Source organism: Primulina eburnea, chromosome 8, assembly GCF_022965805.1.
Source record: "Primulina eburnea isolate SZY01 chromosome 8, ASM2296580v1, whole genome shotgun sequence".
NCBI classification, from domain to species: Eukaryota; Viridiplantae; Streptophyta; class Magnoliopsida; order Lamiales; family Gesneriaceae; genus Primulina; species Primulina eburnea.
In genome coordinates, this window is record NC_133108.1 from 31,419,870 (window position 1) to 31,440,602 (window position 20,733).

General features: G+C 36.9%; 1 protein-coding gene across 2 annotated transcripts in view; it reads right to left on the reverse strand.

Annotated features, from left to right (window-relative positions):
- Positions 1 to 3,137: 3,137 nt before the first annotated feature.
- LOC140839382 (DExH-box ATP-dependent RNA helicase DExH11) overlaps positions 3,138 to 20,733 on the reverse strand; it is a 47,163-nt gene continuing 29,567 nt past the window's right edge. For both annotated transcript variants that reach the window (XM_073206044.1, XM_073206043.1), the window contains exons 16-23: positions 19,528 to 19,785; positions 18,778 to 18,887; positions 8,773 to 8,926; positions 7,951 to 8,401; positions 5,322 to 5,536; positions 4,952 to 5,190; positions 4,111 to 4,237; positions 3,138 to 3,800 (exon numbers count right to left, since the gene is read on the reverse strand). In XM_073206044.1, the coding sequence (XP_073062145.1) occupies positions 3,588 to 3,800; positions 4,111 to 4,237; positions 4,952 to 5,190; positions 5,322 to 5,536; positions 7,951 to 8,401; positions 8,773 to 8,926; positions 18,778 to 18,887; positions 19,528 to 19,785 (1,767 nt within the window). In that variant the 3' untranslated portion in view covers positions 3,138 to 3,587. The remainder of the gene's footprint in view (positions 3,801 to 4,110; positions 4,238 to 4,951; positions 5,191 to 5,321; positions 5,537 to 7,950; positions 8,402 to 8,772; positions 8,927 to 18,777; positions 18,888 to 19,527; positions 19,786 to 20,733) is intronic.

Below are 20,733 nucleotides of genomic sequence, written 5' to 3' on the forward strand. Positions count from 1 at the left end.
TTTGGCGGAGGAGCTTGGAAGAGAATCATTGCTAGGCCAATGGAGGAGTCGAGACATGAAACTACCAAATATGAATATCAAGGAAAATTAAAAAATTCAATTTCTCGTACTTGTGATATTATATGTTGTTAGTGTTTCAAAGTTGGGAATTATATTAGCCAATATACACGTAATGAGGTGACAGTAGTAGAGTCATCTATTGGGCTTGAATCACAAATTGAGGTTGAGGTTGTAGTTGAATCTGAGGTTGAGGTTGAGATTGAGGTTGTAGTTGAGCCTGAAATTGGAATTGAGTTGTAGTGGAACCTTAATTTGAGGTTGTGGTTAATAAATTTGTTGATGATAGTATTCCACTAGTTGATAGGTTGCATGATGTTAAACGATACACAGTATAGGCTGAGTCGTTAGATGGAGAAAAAGTGCTTGATTTGTCTAATATGGATGTGGGAAGTAGGCAAAGAGCAATTATTGTACATAAATTTCTTGAGGAACAAAATGTTTCATTGGTTCAATTGAATCTAAATATTGTACTTGAGGATCAATTGAAATTTCTTGAATTGAGTGAAAAAGAATTTAAAATGGTCGAAAGAAAGAGAGAACAAAAGAGTGAGATGTCCATCAAAAGAAGAAAGATGAGATGAGAGAAAAGAAAAAGAAAAAGAAAATGAGGTCAAAGAAAAAAAAAAGAAAAATAATTTGAAGGTCCAAAAGAGTGAGATAGAGAGTTGTTTATTCTTTCATAAACTATTTCATGTACCATCGTACAAAGTGGTTTATCCTCATTGTGATGATATAGCCGGTTCAATCCCGGGCATTGTTATTTCTTCTTTGCAGGATTTTGGAGTTGTCATGACGAGGAGACAAATGAGTCTTGTTAAAGGGAGAACCCAATGGTTTGTGCCGCAAGAATGCAAGTGCAATCGCGGCGAAGTAAAGTTAGTTGCCAACGCAAGATCTGAGAAGTATAATTTGCTTCCTTATCTTAATTTGTTGTTTTGTTGCTTTCTTTGGATTTGGAGGGAGTGTTGAAAATGTGATGTCTAAAGTTTCTAGGAGTCATGGAGGTGAGAGTGGCGAGGTATTGATTGAGTTAAGCTCAAATGTTATTGATTTAGATTTCTCAAAAGCTTTCAAACTGATAAAACTTAGTTATGGCCATGAATTGTATGCATTATGCTCAAATCTTTGTGATGTGTTAAATGATTGCATGGATAGTATATTTAGTGTGTTCTATTTCATGATTCATATTTGTTTTATTATAGCTTTGGAAACAACATGAATGAATATAAGAATTTTTATGTTCATAATGAATACAATTTTAAGAAGAATAAATTCTTCATTCTATATTCATTGCATGAGTTACGTGCTACTGAGGCATATTGTGGTGGTTTTATCTTTGATAAGATGCATGAATACAATGTGTTGGTTGCATATGAAGCGATATGTTAAGTGGTGTATTGAAGGGCGCGTTGCATATAGAGAAAATGCATCTAAGCTTGATTCTTATGTGTTGCATAAAATAATTCTTATTTCTAGTAAAATATGATCGAACATTTTTATGGATTTTGTTATGCTGCTAACTAGGTCTAAGAAGGAGAAGAACAATTTTTGTGATACTTAATGATATTTTATCATTTGGTGTTATTTATTAATTGATGTATGTTGTAATTGATGATTATATGGAGAGGGCAACCAAGGAGTTGGGGTTCCAAACAGTGATGGAGCACACGAGTGACAACATCTACAATCTAGTGTTGAAAGGAAAACATGCACATAATTTAATTCTTTTTATTACTAATGTGCTTCATTTTTGCGTAGGTAGTTTTTGAAGAAGGCGAGTATAATATGAATCTGGCCGAACATTACGTGCTAAATCTTGAGAAAGATCTTACAAGCAAAATTCGAAACTTCAAAGAATTCGACATGCATAGCAATGAAGTTGGAAGACATTTCATTGGTATTCATCGGTTAAATTATGAAGAGGACGTCAATTCAAGACCCCGGACCCGAGAGCTCCGCGCTAGCTCGATAAAGCTTCGTGCCTGAGAGCTCCGCACTAGCTCGATAAAGCTTCGTGCCCGAGCGCGTGCCTGGCGTCCGAGCGGTAAAATCATACCGCTCGAGCGCCACACTTACTATCCAAGAGATGAATTCCAGAACCCTCCACGCCCAAGCGGTCACATCTTACCGCCCTAGCGCGCCGCCATTCGGGAAATTTAGACTTTGACCTAATTTAGAGTCCTAAATTATTTGGTAACTTATTTTGAGTATCATTTTGATTTGTAAACAATATATACACGAAAATTGGTCATTGTAAAGAACTTTTGAATGAACATTGAGTTTTATAATATTGATTGAGTTTTTCTCTCGATTTCAAAGCTTGACTTTGTATACACCTTTGTGTGTTTCTCAAATCAAACTTATCAAAGTTTAATATTTCGTGATGTTTGTCGATTGTTCTTCACTCGAATTGTCAAAGACGAGATTGATTGGTATCTTCATTAATAATTGTTGTTATGCTTTTCATAGCTTAGCGGTGAATATCACAACAATTAATGTCGGGACAACACAACTTTTTTTTTGCTTCATCGAATCGAGAACGTGACTCCATTTTCGAGTGCGTTTGCTTTTCGTGATCAAAGAATCACATCACATGGTAATACGATTTAATGAAAATCATACGTTTTTAATTGAGAAAATTAGTAATCAGAAGTATAACAAAAATAGACATCGATTGTGGCCCGGAGGTTGCTGAAATTAAGGAACTACAGATAGACAAGGTTTTGGCGCAGTGGAAGGTATAGAACCGATCAATAGTCATGGTTTTCTTCCTCACAATCTGACTCACCCACGATCAGTGAAGAGAAGGGCTTCTTCCGATGATGGCTCAAGACCGAAGGGTTTTTTTTTTTTTTTTTTTTTTTTCTAAAAGAACATTTAAAATTTTAAAATAATAATGTATTGTGTTATTCCCATGGTTTCGGTTTCTTTATCCATTTTATCGCAATTTGGGAGAGAGCGATTTAATTTGGATTTGAACCGACCATTTTTGCCTCATCTAAAAAAATTTATGCAACTGAACCAGCATTTTTATAGTGTCATTATCATACTATTTTATTATAGTAGAATCCCTCATAAAAACTGAATTACAATTAATTTGGTGAAGCCTCTCATAAAATTACACAAATAACCCTGCTATGAACCATCAAATTGTTAATAGGGTTTTGTCGGTCCTCTCATTATACCAGGATCACTACCATTGTGTAGTGTAGGGTAGTTAACTCTAGGATGAGAAAACACCTAATAGTGCACAAATACTTGAACAAATGTTTTGCTTTCTACAAACACGATATAACTAGTCTGCAATCCCAGGCTAAAATGGGCTAAAATAAGGTATTTACAACGGGAACCCAAGAAAAGACCCACGAACTATTCTTCTCACATAATTAATGTATCCTTGTTTTGCTCCTATACGAGGGGCAGTCAAAAGACCCTGATTGGTTGTTCTTGAACTAAAACATGTCTAACCGATGCGTATCCATTTAAATTACCCGTACCATTGGGCAGCAAGACCAAAAGTGTTTTGGTTAAACACCAGTAATGTACAAGCTAGCAGCAAAGACGATATCCCTCTTAATTGCATTGGAAGCGGTTTCCATTTTCTTGTGAAGTGCAGAATTACCCATAATTGCTGCAGCATTTCTGAATTCACGGCACGTTTCATCCAATCTAAGAATCGTCCTAACTATCATGCCTTCAGGAACATCAGTGAGTTCACAGATATCAGCAAATGGAGTTCCCTGTCAATGATTTAAAAATGGATGGTGTCAATATTAAGCAAATTGATGTGATTTGTGTTGAAACAGCTCATCCAAAAGCTTGTGCACCTGGAAGGTGGTACAATCAAAAGGTTATATAATTTAACATTCAAGATGTTCACGTGTAAGTTCGTTGGTTATGAGGCTTTGCAATCCAGGAGTTCTGTGTATTTTGCTCTCCTGGCTCGATATTATCTTGAAACCAATTGTTCCAAAAGCTCGACCTCATAGGAAGGGCACAATCAATCGTTTTATGCTATAACAACAAATGCAAAAAAAAAAATTAAATTACCTTTGCCCACTCATACACAACTTCGACTAGACCAAACTTGAGATTCTCTCGGGCATATTCCTGGGGATCGACCTGTAGTTTGAATTTTGATTGAAGTTCCCCAAGGCTTGTTGCTGTGTCATACAGTCTGAAAGTACAGGAACCTTGAGAATAAGCATGTAAGAATTATATATGTATCTAAAAAAAATTCCTTTAATAGGAAAGTAAACAGGAGCCATAAGAAATCATGCTTATAGATAAAGAACCACAGCCAACCGAACAAGAAGAATAACATGCTTTGACAAACTTTGGTGAATGATTGAAATTAATCTAGTTCAGGAGTCAATTTTACACAACTCATCGACATGAAGAATCCTTTAAAAGTATAAACAAAACAGTCCTTCAATTGTGTAGGATTGAAAAAGTGAGCATCATTAGTTACTGCTTCAAATGTGTAAGTTCCGTAAGCTAGAAGTTAATTCCCTAAAAATTAAAATTTTTGAACAAACACAAATGCATTCTTGTTTCGCTTGAAGAAGGATCTATGATAACATATATTGTAAGGTATCCATAGTTCAACTGAGATGACAAATGGAATACCTTAAATGTACACAGGGAAGTTTCATTGTAACACATGCTTCTACTTTGAGAATGAATTCCATCATGATGAGAAACATTGCATGATAAAATACTCTTGTTTCATTAACAAAGTTATATTTAGCCATAAGCATATGAAAATACTAAATATAAGAATATCAGCAAATGTCAGCTAATGCATGATGTAAAAATGGGAAGTCATCTATATAACAAAGGTATTTATCTCATGGCAGATGCAGAGGAAGTGGATGAAAAATCACCAAACCTCATTTTAGCTTCAGAGAGCTTTGGGGTAAGACTAGGTTCAGATGTGTTCTTTTGCTGGAATACGAAGGCCGACATTATAGCCACAGCTTCTTCTGGTTCCAGGCCATCCAGTTGATTCTCGAACAAGCACTCTGTACATATCAACTCCTCCCCAGAATTCATTTCACAAGCAACACGACCTTTAATTTGCACTACAAGATCGGCGTCTATGTATCCAGTTTCCTTCAAAACATCAATCTGGATTGGGTAAAATATGATGTCAAATAAGAGAATAGAGGCTTCAGCAAATCCTAAATCAAGCACCCTTTTTAACGTAATTGTCACTAAAATAAAGGTTGCAATCAGCCATCGAAAATGAAACAACATACTCGTCCCTGAAAATCAGGCATCTGTTGAAGAGCTTCATCTGACATTTGAAACTTAAGAGCATTCACTTCCTCTTTGTGTCGCTTATTTTCTCGAGCCATCTTAATGTTCTCATCCAGTTTGACACAACCATGACACTTACTTTGCGCCATCTTCTGCAACAGGATATTCCATTTGTAGTAAGCCTCGACAATATCAAGGTCTTTCAACTTCAGATCTGGCAAAGATTTTCCAGCAAAGGTCAACCACAGTATGAGGATGGCGGGATGGGGGACGGGGGCAAAGAATTCACACCCTACATTTACAGGAGCTGCCATACCACTCTAATCAAATATTACAAGAACATAAAGAGAACATGGCAGCTCAAATGGAGCAATCCTGAAATGTATTTATACCATTAACATCCCATTTTTAAGAAAGAGATTTTATTGCATTAATATGAACGTACCAAAAAATCACTTGGATTCAAAATACTGTTTTACTAATGGAGTTCTATTTGAGCATAAGGTTGGCTACTAAAATAAATTCCTGGCCCTTCTTAGTATCACCCAAAACAAAATATACTCCACAAGTTTTATACATTATAACAAAAACCTAATTCCATTTTTATTTCCTGAAACTGAGGTTTTATGACGATCAAATACGATTAAAATCTTCCATCATTTTCGATTGATTAAATTAAAACAAGGGCTACCAGAGAAATTTTGTCTATTATGTCATAAATTTTTAAAAGTATTTTTTTCTTATTTATTTCAAGTCCAGTTTTGGATATGCAGATAGTAGGCTGCTATTCCCAAGATTTAAAAGAATGTGAATACAAATGGGTGATTACCAAGAAGTTCTTTAACCTAGAGAAAGATACTTGAAAAACTAGAGCACTTGATGGAATCAATCAATAAATACTTACCTAGCCATTTCCTTCTAAATACTGCTAAATGGCACCGACGGTCAATTAAAAAAGTAAACAAAGGATAAATGGATTGCCTAATGCAATTTGTTAAAGATTAATAAGCAAGGTTGGAATGTAAGTTTGCAAAGATTGTAACTTGGACATAATAAAAGGAAGCTCAAAGGGAGATGATTGTCTAACACACCACCACAAGCTCAAAAATAAACAATTGGAGCGTGAAATTTATAAGCTATTAGTTAACGAGTCCATATGGCAATTCAACACATAACGAATTTTAAAATTGGAAATTGGACATAACCCTGAAAATTAGCTAAAGGGGGAGTATTGTCCAAGTCCATATATACAACTCTCAAGGACTTAATTCACCCAATATAAGAGATCTAACAAAGACATCCACTCACAAACTTGAGGTAGATTCTCTGTGATATCGTAACTTGGCGACCACACAACATTATATTTATGAAGCTACATAACCATGCGGGATTTGTTGTAGTTGTGTCCTCCATCTTTTTAGATGAATATTTTTTAGTCTGCATATGATTTAGTGATTTACCACTTGTATATTATTCACACATTTGTTCCTACAAAATAACAAGATGAAGAATCTCTTGCGTATTAAACTTATTATAGTATGATTCTTATGATACTTTGTCCCCATTTCAGTTTATCTCATGGATATTGATTAAATATTTTTTAATTAGTCCCTATGCTACTATCCTATTAAAAAATATTTTAAGTTCTATTGAAAGTTCTAGAATAACAATGCATATAGAGGAACACCTTTGGATCTGAAAGACTGAACAGAAAGGAAGATAACTATCAAGAACCTAATAGACATGAGTGTGTCACGGTGGATAAACAAATCATGAGCATTCTTTATTAAAAAGGAAAACAAAAATGGAACGATTTCGAACATATAAGGATACATACAGTTAAGATCAATTAAAACCTTAATTATAATTCTCAATAAAAAGCACAGTATATCGAAAGTATCTTCTGTAATTACTAGGCCAATTAATTTTGCATTGTATCGTATTTTATCCATTTTTTGGTAGGAAAAACAGGAAAGGAGAAAAGATTCATTTAAACAGTAAAGCATATAAATGGAGTACACCTAAATTGATATATCTAACTTTGCTTTAGTGTTAAAATAAGTTCTGCTCCTTATTTCTTTCCTCTTTCATCAAAATTTGCGAAGCAATTCCGAAATTTCAAGGTCTCCAAGACTTGTAGCCCATAGCTTTAAAAAGTTTTCTAGTGGGATATAATAAAAAACAGTAGGAAAAAGTTTCAGCCTTAAGGCATTAGCATATAGGTCAAAATCTAAACAATGCAGAATTTTCTTAGGAGTACAGAATTTAGACGTGATACAATTTGATCCTACGTTTTCTTCTTTTTATTAATTTTTTGAACTTAAAGTCTAATTTTCAACTGCCATTTAGCATTGTTTATGATTGGGAGAAACGCATTCTAAAATCCAAACATATTGTAGAATCAATTGCAAATCAGAACATCCAGCACAGCCTTTGAAATGGTTGTATTGCAAAGCAGCCAACCAGCGAGGGCAGTAAATAATTCACAAGGATACTTCAGACTTCAGAGGACATCCAAACCACGGTTGTGCATATCAGTTACAGCGTTGCCATATACCCAAAGAAATTGAATTTATTGGTGATCAATCAACTACATTTGGCAAGTGCAAAGTAGCTGTTAGGAAGTACCTTTCACTGGATCTAAAGCTGGTGGGTATTTATTTCCATCTGATTTCAAAATCAAAAGCTGTTGTACCGTTTTAGAATAGGCACCAACACTCACATCTTCCAGGAGCCCAACTTGGTCGATAATTATTTCGTGACTGCATATGGATAAAAACTCATTATTGTCAACTCCTCTAACCTCATAACTCACCCCAGCAGCGAGACCATGGTGAGGTAGTTTCAAATTGACAACACCAGATCCTTTACGAGATGATGCTGAAGAGTAATAATCATCTACCAAACCCCTTTTTGATTTTGGCACTAATATTTGGAAATCTGTGTTTTCTTTCTTTGCTCCACTACTTGATGGAGTTTGCCATCCCGGAGGTATTTCAGGCGTCAACACTAAGACTATGTATTGTTTATAATTGGCTGAAGGTGCTTTGATGACAACACCTAGTAAATGATCTTGGGCCTGCCAGTAATAAACAGAAGACCAAAACTAAGAGTGGTTTTTAACATTCTTATATTTCATGCAAAGATGTGAAAAACTGTAGCAACATGAATTTATCTGCATTGGTAGACCACAAAATTCCTTTGGTGGTATATTGCAACCTTTAAACAAAAACTATTATATCTTAGATGAGAATAAATTAATTCACTCAAACATTTCAACCTAAATCCACGCAAATGAATTAGGAAGTGATTACTATAAAAGGTATTCTTATACATCGTAAATTCATCAAAGTCGTTACTCCTCCAGAGTGAAAATTAAATCACAAGTTAATTTCTCTAATTTGAATCCAAAAGTATAATATATGCAAATTTTTGGAAATTAGAACATACCCATTGTGATTTCACCAATACCACCCTTCCCGGAGTTAAACGCTGTTGAGAAACTGGTGACTGCATGACTGCCTCTGCTATATGTTTGCCATACTTCTCAGCCTCCGAATACAACTCATAATAATCCTCTATCCCAGGTTCACCTTTAATGCATCTGCATTTCCATAAAAAGCTTCATCAACTCATAGTTTAATGATCAAGCTTCAAATTTCGGTTGGCTAACGATCAAGCTTCAAATTTCGGTTGGCTATTTAGAAGTACTTTGGATGAAGAGAGAGGAGTGAAAAATATTTAGTGCTGAAGTGTAGGGATATGGTTTGTCAATTCTGAACAGCAGATATTAGTGCTTGTTGTTAGTTTAATTTAGCTCAAGGGCCCCGGAGATATTTGACATTGAAGGGGCCGTGATACCAAAGAAATAGGGGATGGAGGGGCCAGTCAAGTGGAGTAAAGGTCCATTGCCCAGCAATAAGATGAGAATTGGTGAAAGAAAAGCAGGAAGAGAGGAAGAAACTCGATTGAAATAAAACACACCACAAAATATTATTTCTAGATATATTATAACAAGAAAACAAAGAAAGAACAGAAGCTGGGTGTGTTAAAAACAAGAATTTGATTAAATTCTATTTGTCCCACCACTATTAAACAAAAGATGCAGGAAATTCATGAAATATGGCATCACATCCACTAATAAAAAAATCTTGGCACACGGACTTTCCGGGTTAATAAGCAATAAGGCGCGAATTGAAGAACAGTCACAGTAGAAATCCATTTTTCAATAAACCATAAGGTTTGAGAATGTTACAAGAATATGTCTTCAAAATTAAATTAGCACCTCATTTTTAGAGTTTTGTTTTAGAATCAATCTCCAGCATATTTATTTAGGGCGCAATGCGCATATTTATTTAGGATGCAAAGCGCACTGTGACGAATCGCACACTTCATCAAAGTAAAGAACGTATGACATAAATTTTAAAAAAATCACATATATCGTGATTTACAATATAATATTACATAAATTAAATATATTTCACAAAGATATCAACCAAAATAAATAAAAAAATCAATTAATAAATAATTTTTCGTAAATCATTAATAGAAAAACTTCAATCATCTCAGATTCATTATCGTATCATAAGTGCATAATATACTAAGGAATAAAACTTCAATAGGAGGTAAAGGCTGCCTGATTGGAATCGTTAGAAAACAAGAAATCAAACCTGTTTTTTTCACTTAGTAATTCTAATTTATGTTGCTTAACAGTGTAATTAGAGAGCATGAAGTGTTGGAATCAGAATTTCAGAGTTTGACAAATTGAGCGTTTGAAGATTACAGAACTGATCAACTCAACTGAACGCAATGACTGATCAGTTACATAGTCAGTTCATTGCATCGGCTAAGAGTCAACTGATAAATCAGTTTGACACGTCATCAGTTAAGAAGCGTAGCCAACAACTCGACAATTTGTACAAGAGCAGACTGCAACTTATAGTGGAAGTATCGCATATCAGATGACGCAGTATACGATTGTCAGAAGAATGATGACGTGTCTACACAGGACAAATCAACGGATATATGACTTTTAAACACATTCAATATTGCCGTTGGGAGCAAAGCCTATAAATTCCCCAGAAAATCAGCTGAGAAGAACTAATCGAGTTTTTAAGAATAAGCAGGTAACAGTTATCAAGAACAAGCAAATTCTCAATTACAAAAGCTCACGCTATCAGATATATTTATAGCTTTCAGGCTATATTTCGAGCACTAGCACAAACATCTATTGTTATTATATTCGATCTTTAAGATCAGTTGTGCTCAGCAAACATATCAGTTGCGTACTGATAAAAGTTGTAAAAATACTAAGAGTTTCAGTTTGGCAGTGTTTAAGACCAAACTAAAGTGTGTTATTACAGATTTTGTAATTAATCAAAGTTTTTCAGTGAATATCCTATCCTTGAGATAGAAGGGGTGACATAGGAACATTTGAAAACTCCGAACATCCATAAATCTTTGTGTTGTTTATCTTTCAAGTATTCAATCTGTCCTTCAGTTTGTTTCCGCAATTTAAAGTTAACTGATTGACATTAACAAGAAGATTATCGAATTCAGTTTATCACTAAACTGATTCATTCCTTCGAAAAACTTCGAAAATCGCAAAGTGTTTATTCAACCCCCTTCTAAACACTTTCAATCACCCAACCGATCCTAACAAGTGGTATCAGAGCTTGAATCAATCTTGTTTCTGAATACTTTCTATCTTTACAATCTGATTATCATGTCTTGTTTCAATAAGATACCCATGTTTTCCAGAGAAGAATTTGATTACTGGAACATAGGAATGCAGGCTCACTTAGCTGCACAGGATGATGACATGTGGTACGTCATAACTGACGGGCCAATGAAGATATTAAAGATAACTGATGGAACACCCCCATCGCATAGAAAAACCACGTGAAGAGTGGACAACTGAAGATAAAAAGAAAGCCAAGAATGCAAAGTGGAGTGTGATATTCACAACAAATCCCAATTTGTTCAACATGAGATATAACATGAAAAACGAGAGATAGATGAATGAAGGAGATATTTACCATGATATTAAGAGAAATCCATATGATAGCTTGAGATATCGAATAGAAGAGATTAAGGAATGAAAAATAAATTTAATGGTTTATGGTTCTGTAAGTTCAAGTTGCCATGATAACATTTGTATCATCCCCACGATCAAATCAGTAAGCAATTAGTAAAGAATATGAAACGATGCATGGCTTTTTAGGAGAAAAGAAAAATGATCTGCTGAAACCCAGAGGATTTTAATACACATGATTTAGTCAAATAATCCACTTGAAGTCATCCATTGATTTGAATTATACTATTATTCAATCACAGATGTTTTTAAAATGCAGTTGTGATCTAAGTCACTAAAAGCACAAAAACATGAATAACAATTATTGAGAGTATCATAATGCACTAGAGTGGTAGTAAAAATATTAATAAGGAAAATTGCATTTTTCGTCATGTAAATTTATCTCTTTGCGATTTTGGTCCTCTATACTATCAAAGTTCATTCTTAGTCCGTTATCTTTGTTTTTTTTGACAATTTTAGTAATTCTTTCGACATGGTGCTTATGTGGCACCATTGCGATGTTGACGTGTGATGTCACATCAGTATTCCCAATAAAAAATATTAAAATTGCCAATCAAAATATATAGGACTGAGATTAAATTTTTTTTATAAGAAACGATATATTATTGATAATAAAGTGTCAAATTACATTAGTGGACTAGTGATCCACTAGATCAAGAACTAGACAATACTTTCGAACTTAATGATAAACAAAAGCCCAATCTCTCAAAATATAAAATATGGAGACATTCTTGAAATCATCATGAGCGCCAACCCACAGTGCCATCGCTATCTTGATTCTTTCCCAGCATTTTTCTCTCGATTCCTCCTTCTCTTCAAAAACTCTTCTGTTTCTTTCGAGCCATACATACCAACAGATGCATTGTACCATGACCCGCCAAAAATTTTTTCCTCTTGTACCTGTCTGCTGCCCAAGATCCATAGCAAATAAGTCCTTTGTTGATTCCGGCGTCACCCACACCAACTCAAGTTCTTTTAACGCCTTAGCCCACAAACCACTCGTGAACGGACAATGGATGAGCATATGATCGGAACCTTCCAAATGTGATCGAGAAAAGTAGAAAGTGGAAAGTGTGTAGTTGGAAAAAAAGACTGAAAGAAAGATTTTACCGTGAAAACCCCAGATGAATCCCCTCGCCACACTCGGTAATCCTCTACCCCTTCCACCAACCTAACACTCTCTATCAATCCTAATAACTCGGTCAATTGATTGATTTCCTCATCTCTGACTGCCCTCCTAAAATGAAAATCCCAAGAATGAGTAGACAATTCGCTATCTAAAGAATAAGAGTGAGAAATTGGCATATTATGAACTGTGGACAAGTGAAATAAAGCAGGAAATAGCTCTTTGAAAGAAGAATCCCCCAACCACCTATCTTCCCAAAATATAACCTTATTCCCCCCCTCCCCCCTCACCTCTGTCGACACAAGTTGCTGAAAAGTCGGGTAAATCAGTGAAATAAACTTCCAAGGACACTTGAACGTAACATTTCTCGCCAAACCCGCATCCCACCCGTTTTCTTGAATCCCATATAAACTCACAATAACTTTCTTCCAAAGAGTTCCATCTTCGGCGCAAAATCTCCACCACCACTTCCCCATCATGGACTTATTTCTCAAAATGATATTTCCAATGCCTAACCCCCCTTATCCTTCGGTTTGCACACTTGCTTCCACGCGACCAAGTGACTATGAACATCTCCATCCGCTCCATCCCATAAAAAATTTCTCGAAATCCTCTCAATCAGCTTTGCAATACTTTTTGGCATTCTAAAGAGAGAAAAGTAATATATCGGAATAGAATTCAAAACCGATGATATCAAAGTCAATCTTCCTCCTCTTGACAAAAACGCTTTTTTCCAACTTGCTAGTTTTTTGGACACCTTAGTGACAATCGGTTCCCAAAACGATACTTTCAATGGATTTCCCCCTAAAGGCATTCCCAGATATGTAATAGGCCAACTCTCCTGTCCACATCCAATTTCTTGTGCCAACAACTCAACCTCATTTGCTTCACAGTTGATACCCATCAAAGCACTTTTTTCCAAATTTATTTTCAATCCAGACATAAACCCAAATGATCTCACGAGTCGAACCAAAAACCTAATGTGATCCTCATCCCTCGCAAAGAATAGTGTGTCGTCCGCGAACTGGATGTGTGAAATCTCTATCTTGTCTCTACCAACCTCAATCCCCTTTATCCTATTTGTTACTTTGGCCTTGTCAATCAATCTTCCCAAAACATCCACTACCAAATTAAACAATAGAGGAGACAAAGGATCTCCCTGTCGAAGACCCTTATGCGCCCTAATTTTTCCCCTTGGCCTCCCGTTAATCATAACCGAGAATGAAACGTTCGACACACATCCTTTCATCCATTTTCTCCATCTTTCCCCGAACCCTTTTTTCTTAAGCACAAAATCGAGGAACTCCCAATTCACATTGTCATAAGCCTTTTCGAAGTCCACCTTAAATACCCACCCTTTCTTCTTCTTTCTCCTTCCCTCTTCTATCAATTCATTCGCTATAAGACCACAATCAAGTATCTGTCTTCCTTCTACAAAAGCATTTTGGGATTCCGAGATCGTATCTGATATAACATCTTTTATCCTTGTAGTTAAGACTTTTGCTATAATCTTATACAAGCTTGTGGTTAGGCTAATCGGTCTGAAGTCCTTAACTTTGATAGATTCACTTTTTTTCCTTATCAAACAAATATAAGTCTCATTGGTAACACCATTTATGACTCCCGTCCGATGGAATTCATCAAAAACTCTCATAATATCTCCCTTTACTATATCCCAACAATCTTGATAAAAAGCCAAAGTAAATCCGTCTGCCCCTGGACTCTTACCACCATCACACTCGAAGACCGCTTTCTTTATTTCATCTTCTGTAAACAATTTCTCTAATTCTCGGCTCATAAATTCGTCAATGAGGCACCACTCCACACCTTCAATCCCCCAACTTCTCGCATTTGTCTTTCCATACAGTTCCTCGAAAAACCTCAAAATAATGGATACAATTTCATCTTCATCACTTGTGATCGATCCATCCTCCCTTTCCAATTTGTTTATTGTAGCCCTACTCCTTCCTCTGATTTAATAATGAATGGAAAAACTTTGTATTTGATCTCCCTCTTTGACCCACTTAATCTTGGTTTTTTGATAATGGATTCGATTCTGTCGACATAATAAATCTTCCAACATCATTTTATTTTCCTATTTTTCTTCTTAACTCCCCTATTCTCATATCCATCATCCCATAAACCTTCTCATTCCATCTCTTGATTTCCACCTTGACCGATTTTAGTTTCATCATGAATTTATATCCCTCCCAACCTCGAACCACCGCACTTTCCCACCAAACTGATGCCGAAGATTTAAAATTTTTCTCCCTTAACCATACATTCTCGAATCTGAACGGTTTCGGACCCCACTTAATTTTTTCCATATCCAAAACGACAAGGAAGTGGTCTGATGTGATTCTTGGCAAGATTGTTTGTCTGTAAAATGGATAAACTTCAGTCCAACCTGTCGTGAACATGAATCTATCCAGTCTACAACAAATAGGCAAATCCCTTAAGTTTGACCACGTGAATTTTCCATTCAGCAACGGTGGACCACATAATTCCAACTCTTGAATCAATGAATCGAAGCACCGCATGCTTGAAGTTTGTGAATGACTGTTCATTTTCTCACTTGAGTTTCTAACCACATTGAAATCACCTCCCAAACACCACCTCTCTCCACATAAAACCCTTGGCCCGGCCATTTCATCCCAGAAATTGTTTCGTAACCTTGGTTTACATGGGCCATAAATAGCCGAAAACCACCAATCAATGGACTCATCCTTTTGAATTTTGATTGAAACCGAGAACTCCCCTATCAAGCTGTCCTTCACCGAAATGAATCTAGGATCCCACATAATCAAGATTCCCCCTGACCGACCCAATGCAGGTAAAGTAACCCACTCCACGAACCTTGATTTCCATAGACTTGAAATAAATCTCCTATCCACCACCTCCCTCTTAATTTCCTGCAACACGATTAGATCCGGTTTTTCTTTAACAATGACGGCTCGTATCACCCCTCAACGTCTTGCTGAACCCCTTCCCCTAATATTCCATGAAAATATTTTCATCGATTAACCTCGTCACCCTCCACAGTCATATCAAAGCTACTTCGCTTTCGCTCCATCAACCTTACCTTCAACCTGATTGTTTGAGAAATCCACTCTTTCCACCCCCCATCTCTATTAGACATTCATTTTTAACAGCCCATTCATTTTCTTCCCTTTCGCACCCTTCATTACCCACTTCTCCTTCCTGCCCAGATTGCTTCCCTAAGAAGAATTTCCCCGACATACCCGACTTCTCAGCAAACTGCGTTCCCCCCCCCCCCCCAACTGACATCTAAAGCCCTCCTCCCAACCCCTCACCCGAGACTGACACAGGAATTGAGTACAAGGATTTTTGATCAAGAAAAACAGAAGGAGAATTGGGTATAGTGCTAACCTTCCTCGGAGATAATGCAAACAAATCACTTAAACCTTCGAGTTCCATTGAATGCGGAGATGACTCGTCTGAATTTAGTGAAATATGACTGCTGCAGTCACTGATATTACCTTCTTCCTCTGACTTGTCATCCATTGCATCATTTGATATTGTTTGATCCCATTTCCCATCTTCTGCCTCATGCAAATGAATCCCATTCTCGATGGCTATAAGAAATGGATCTCCTCACTGTGTGAACTTGGCAGTCTCTTTCTTTGACCTCCCAATCTTCCTCTGATAAACAAATTCAAATGTTCTCTCTTTTGGATTGTTATTTTCCTCTATGTTGTTGATTGTCCCTTTGAGAAATTCGTCCTCTTCTTTCGGCCTCAATTTCTTAAGAATTTTAACTTGCCTGCCTCGAAGCAATGGTTCTGAAAAGCAGCATCTTTCTTCCGTCATTTGTCGCTTAGCCTCGGCATCATGTAGTCTGAAACGATGTGTGATGGCCGAACCACCTTTTTGAGAGTTACGCTTTGTCTCGAATGATCCTTCTTCCATTGTATGATTCTGATGTCTGAATTTTTCCGAATCCAATTTCCTCTTGTCACCATCATGATTTTCATAACTACCATTTCCAATATCTTTCTTCGATGAACCCCAACCCGCCAACACTCTAGCACCATTGCACTACCACTTGAGCATACGATCTTTTTTCATATGTTTCATAAGCGTCTAAATTGACTGAATCCACCATCACTCGAATATCCATCGGTCCTTTTGGTGTTAGAATCTTCAGAATCCTGTTTATGAAACCACCTTCCAATCCCACCACTTTAATTTTTGCCGCTGACAAATCTTTTAGGTGAAATGTGTCATAGCTGATGCTCAACAATCCTCCACATTTATCTCCTATGCTTTGGAAAAATTCAGTGGTCCACAGATCCCAAGGTAACCCAAACAATCGCACCCAACTATCGCAACATTCAAACACTTCTTCTTCACAATTGACTTGCGGCCTCCATCTGTCAAAAAATAAAGTAACTTGTTTCTCCATAAAGCATTTTTTCAATCGCAAGTAGAATGCAACTTCCTCCTCATTGTGCGGCCACCACACTACTTTGTTAGCCTTGAAATGGAAAGATTTGAACACCTCTCTGAACTGCCTTCCCAAGCATGATTCGCACCAAATCCCATGAAGTATTCGCACTTTCTTTTGTTATAGTGAGTGATTTACTCCAGTCTTTAACCATGCACGATGATTTTTGTTCATACATTTCATCTTCCTCAGTTCTCTGTCTTCCTTGATTCGGTCAAGATTTTCCAATATTATGTGATTAATCCCTAGTCTTCATTCCTCCAGTAGTGCACATAAAACTATCCTTTCTATGCTTCAAGAATTTTGACAGATTGTGATCTACCCATTTCCAACCCCAATCAAAACGCCCACTTGGTATAATAATGCGCTGCCTATTTCCGTTTCCCAGAAATTTAGAAATCTCGAGATAGCTTCCTAGACCATTCACGTATTTCTGCATAATTATCACTGATTCTCTGCCTCTGAACCTGTTAAACCTGGAACAAAGTTGAGGTTTACTAATGTATTCCCCCAATTTCAGCAAGATCCATTTTAAGCATTCCAAATCCACTTCCAGCACATAAGTCGCATTTCTGGTTCTCTCCTTCAAGCACACAGATCAGCCCATCCTCCCCCTACTGATTAGAAACAGTTTCTGCTCTATTTTAACCTCACACACTGTCGTGAGGTTATTCCGAAGCATCCCTCTGATCATGGATGAAATATCCCTAGAAGCGAAGCAAGTTCGAACCGAAAAAGAACGAAAAAATTTCGTTTGAACGGACCTCCGACGGCCGGACTCCGGCGCCGGTGAGTGTTGAAGGTGCAATCGACTGAACTTCGTACCAGAGGTCAATGGACGAACGATAAGGAAGGCCGATTGGAAGTTGGATGGCAAGACATTTTGGTAAGAAAGGACAGAAGAAAAATGAGAGTAAGCGTCGCCGGCGGCCGACGGCCGTCGCCGGTGACTGGGAAAAAGTGTGACCAACAAGACTCAGTAGATGGAGATGCTGGTTGGAAGAAGGAACCGGTTGTTTGAACGTTGGAGAAGGGAGGGAGCATTTTCAACTTTTTCTCTCACTAGGGTTTTTTTTTCAAACTTTTTCAGGACTGAGATTAAAATTGATAACATAGAGGACCAAAATCGAAATGAAGCAAACATACAGGACCAAATATACAATAACCCAAAAACAAAAGAGGACCAAAATCGGAATGAAGCAAACATACAGGCGCTTTTTTTTTGTAACGACCATAGGCTATCTCGATCTTGGGCTCCCTCGGGAGCCTTGTCTCATCTTGGGTTCCCACTGGGGCCTTTTCCCTCACGGGCTTTCGCATGCGTCATTACTCATAGAACTTCTCCAGCCCAGGACACTAGAACTTTTACCTTCCCAAGATTCGAACCCAAGACCTCCTGAACATATAGGTCATGGAAAAGCAATCCTGGTACGGGAACCCAATATGGGACAACGCCCCCGAGGGAGCCCAAGATCGGGATAGTCCATGGTCGTTACAGCAGATGCTCCCCAGGAGAAGTAATTTCAATTGGTTTTAATGACAGTAGAGCGGCGGCACATATCGACCACTGCTGCTTTAGTAGAACTACAGAAACAATCCAACTAATGGAAGAGTCTGAACAACCACAAAGAAGCATGTATCTGATTCTCAAGAAATCAGCCATTAAAACCTAATTTTATCAGAACAAGATAAGCTAATAGAGGAGAAATCATTGATTTACTCTAATTTGAACTGCAACATAGCGTATAGGTATATTGACATGCTTACTCAATTATTTTTGTTGGTTGAGCAAGCTTTCGCATTAGAAGTTGCTGTTTCTCTGGGAGATTCTTCTGAGCATGAAATTCAGCAAAACTTCTTTTCAGCATGTCTTCCACCTGCGGTGATGTATCGCAATGTGCACAGAAAGAAGCGTGAAAAATAGTATATCTCAAATAATACAGTAGGTTAGCATCATAAACAATAGATAGCAGCAGAGAATAAGTTCCTCCATTTTGATCTTTTTTCGTCATGGTTACCTTTACTAAATCAACTACCTTTTCACTCTCCTTTACCTACCTGTTTCTACTAAAAAAATATCCCCTTAAGTCAAAGATTTTTCATTAAGCACAACCACATATTAAACGACCGAAGATCACATAAGCAACGGTCAATAGGTCAAAAAAAATCAATACTAAAACATGATTGAATAGTTTCTAATACTCTTCACAGTAAATTTCAGTGGCCATGACAGGTTGTGGAGCGACATCAATGCATGGGTCTAGAGGAGACATTAGCAAGGCTCTCAACATGGTGGTCACAAAGGTGAGGGTGGATTGGCAACTGTAATTTAACTTTCTGGACAATAAATGAACGCCCTCGACAAAATTTTATTGAACTCAACTATATTGGTACATTCCCGAGCTAGGCCAGTTGCCTCTCTCATGAAAATGCTCCTGCTTCACTGGTCATATTAAATCATATACCATGTACTCACGTTCAAAAAACTTTCTTCTAGTAAGTCAACGCAGAATATACCTTCAACTCTTCAACACGTAGCAGATGCAAGATCATGATATATGTCAATCGAAACTGAGATTCAAGCCTAGTTGCGCTCCCAACTAAAACATGTTTCAAATCCTTCTCTTCAGGAATATCATCACGACACATCACAACTACTGTACCAATTTTATCAAGTCCTCTCCTACCAGCCCGACCAGCCATCTGAGTATATTCTCCGGGAAGTAATTGTCGAAATTCCCTGCCATCGAATTTCCTTAAAGAATCAAAAACAACCTGCCAAAACACAAGAGAGAGTTGCCAACAATACTGATAAAAAGATGCATTATTGTTCAACCTTTGTTTCTTATACAAAATTGATGAATATTGAGCAAAAATGAAGCTTTTAATCTGTTTATAATATATTTTGTTGAGCAAAAACGGGGCCTCAAATGTATGACAACACTTCACAACCAATTTAAGTCAGAAATTGAAAAGAACTGGGGCCTCAAAGACCATAGGGACTTCGTTATTCAAATAGCGTGTAACAATCACCAATCCAAGCCGAGGGAGTCAAACATAAGTGTACGTAAACTTGATGTCAAAGCAGAAGGAAGTGTAAAGCATCAATATGTTCCAGCATAACTTAAACTGTCTCAGGGAACGTGCTCATGTTTCAAGTGATATTAACATAGGAAGAAAAAAAATATAATGCAAAAATGAAATGGACTGAAATGAAGCAACAGTACCAGGTTTAAGTAAGATCGAGAGTGCAGCTAAAATATTTCAAGGGATTTTAAGTCTCAGTTGAGGTATATATCATCGATTGATCAACAACGATAAAGTTTCCATTTCTTGAAAGCTAAAGCCATGCATAGGAATATTACACATTGGGTACCATATTGATAATATAGATGAGCATGAATTTAAATAGAACTTGTTGGAAGTGGGTAACATGATCATTTCGGAAAAGTGTTCTGCTAAATTTGAGACTATTCATTTGTGAAATTATCGAGATTATACTACCCAAATTAATTGCTCATATGATTATTGAAAGGTGAAAAAATAGCTTGAGACACAGGAAGAAGTTGACAGTTCTTGTATGATTTGCAGAAAGCGGAGATGAAGCATCATGTACTGCGTGGTACGTCATAAACCAGATCCTTGATGAATAAGAAAATGCATCCAATGGCTTGTTGTTTATCCAGAAAATTCCAATCTCCACTTAGCTGAGAGTTTATTCAA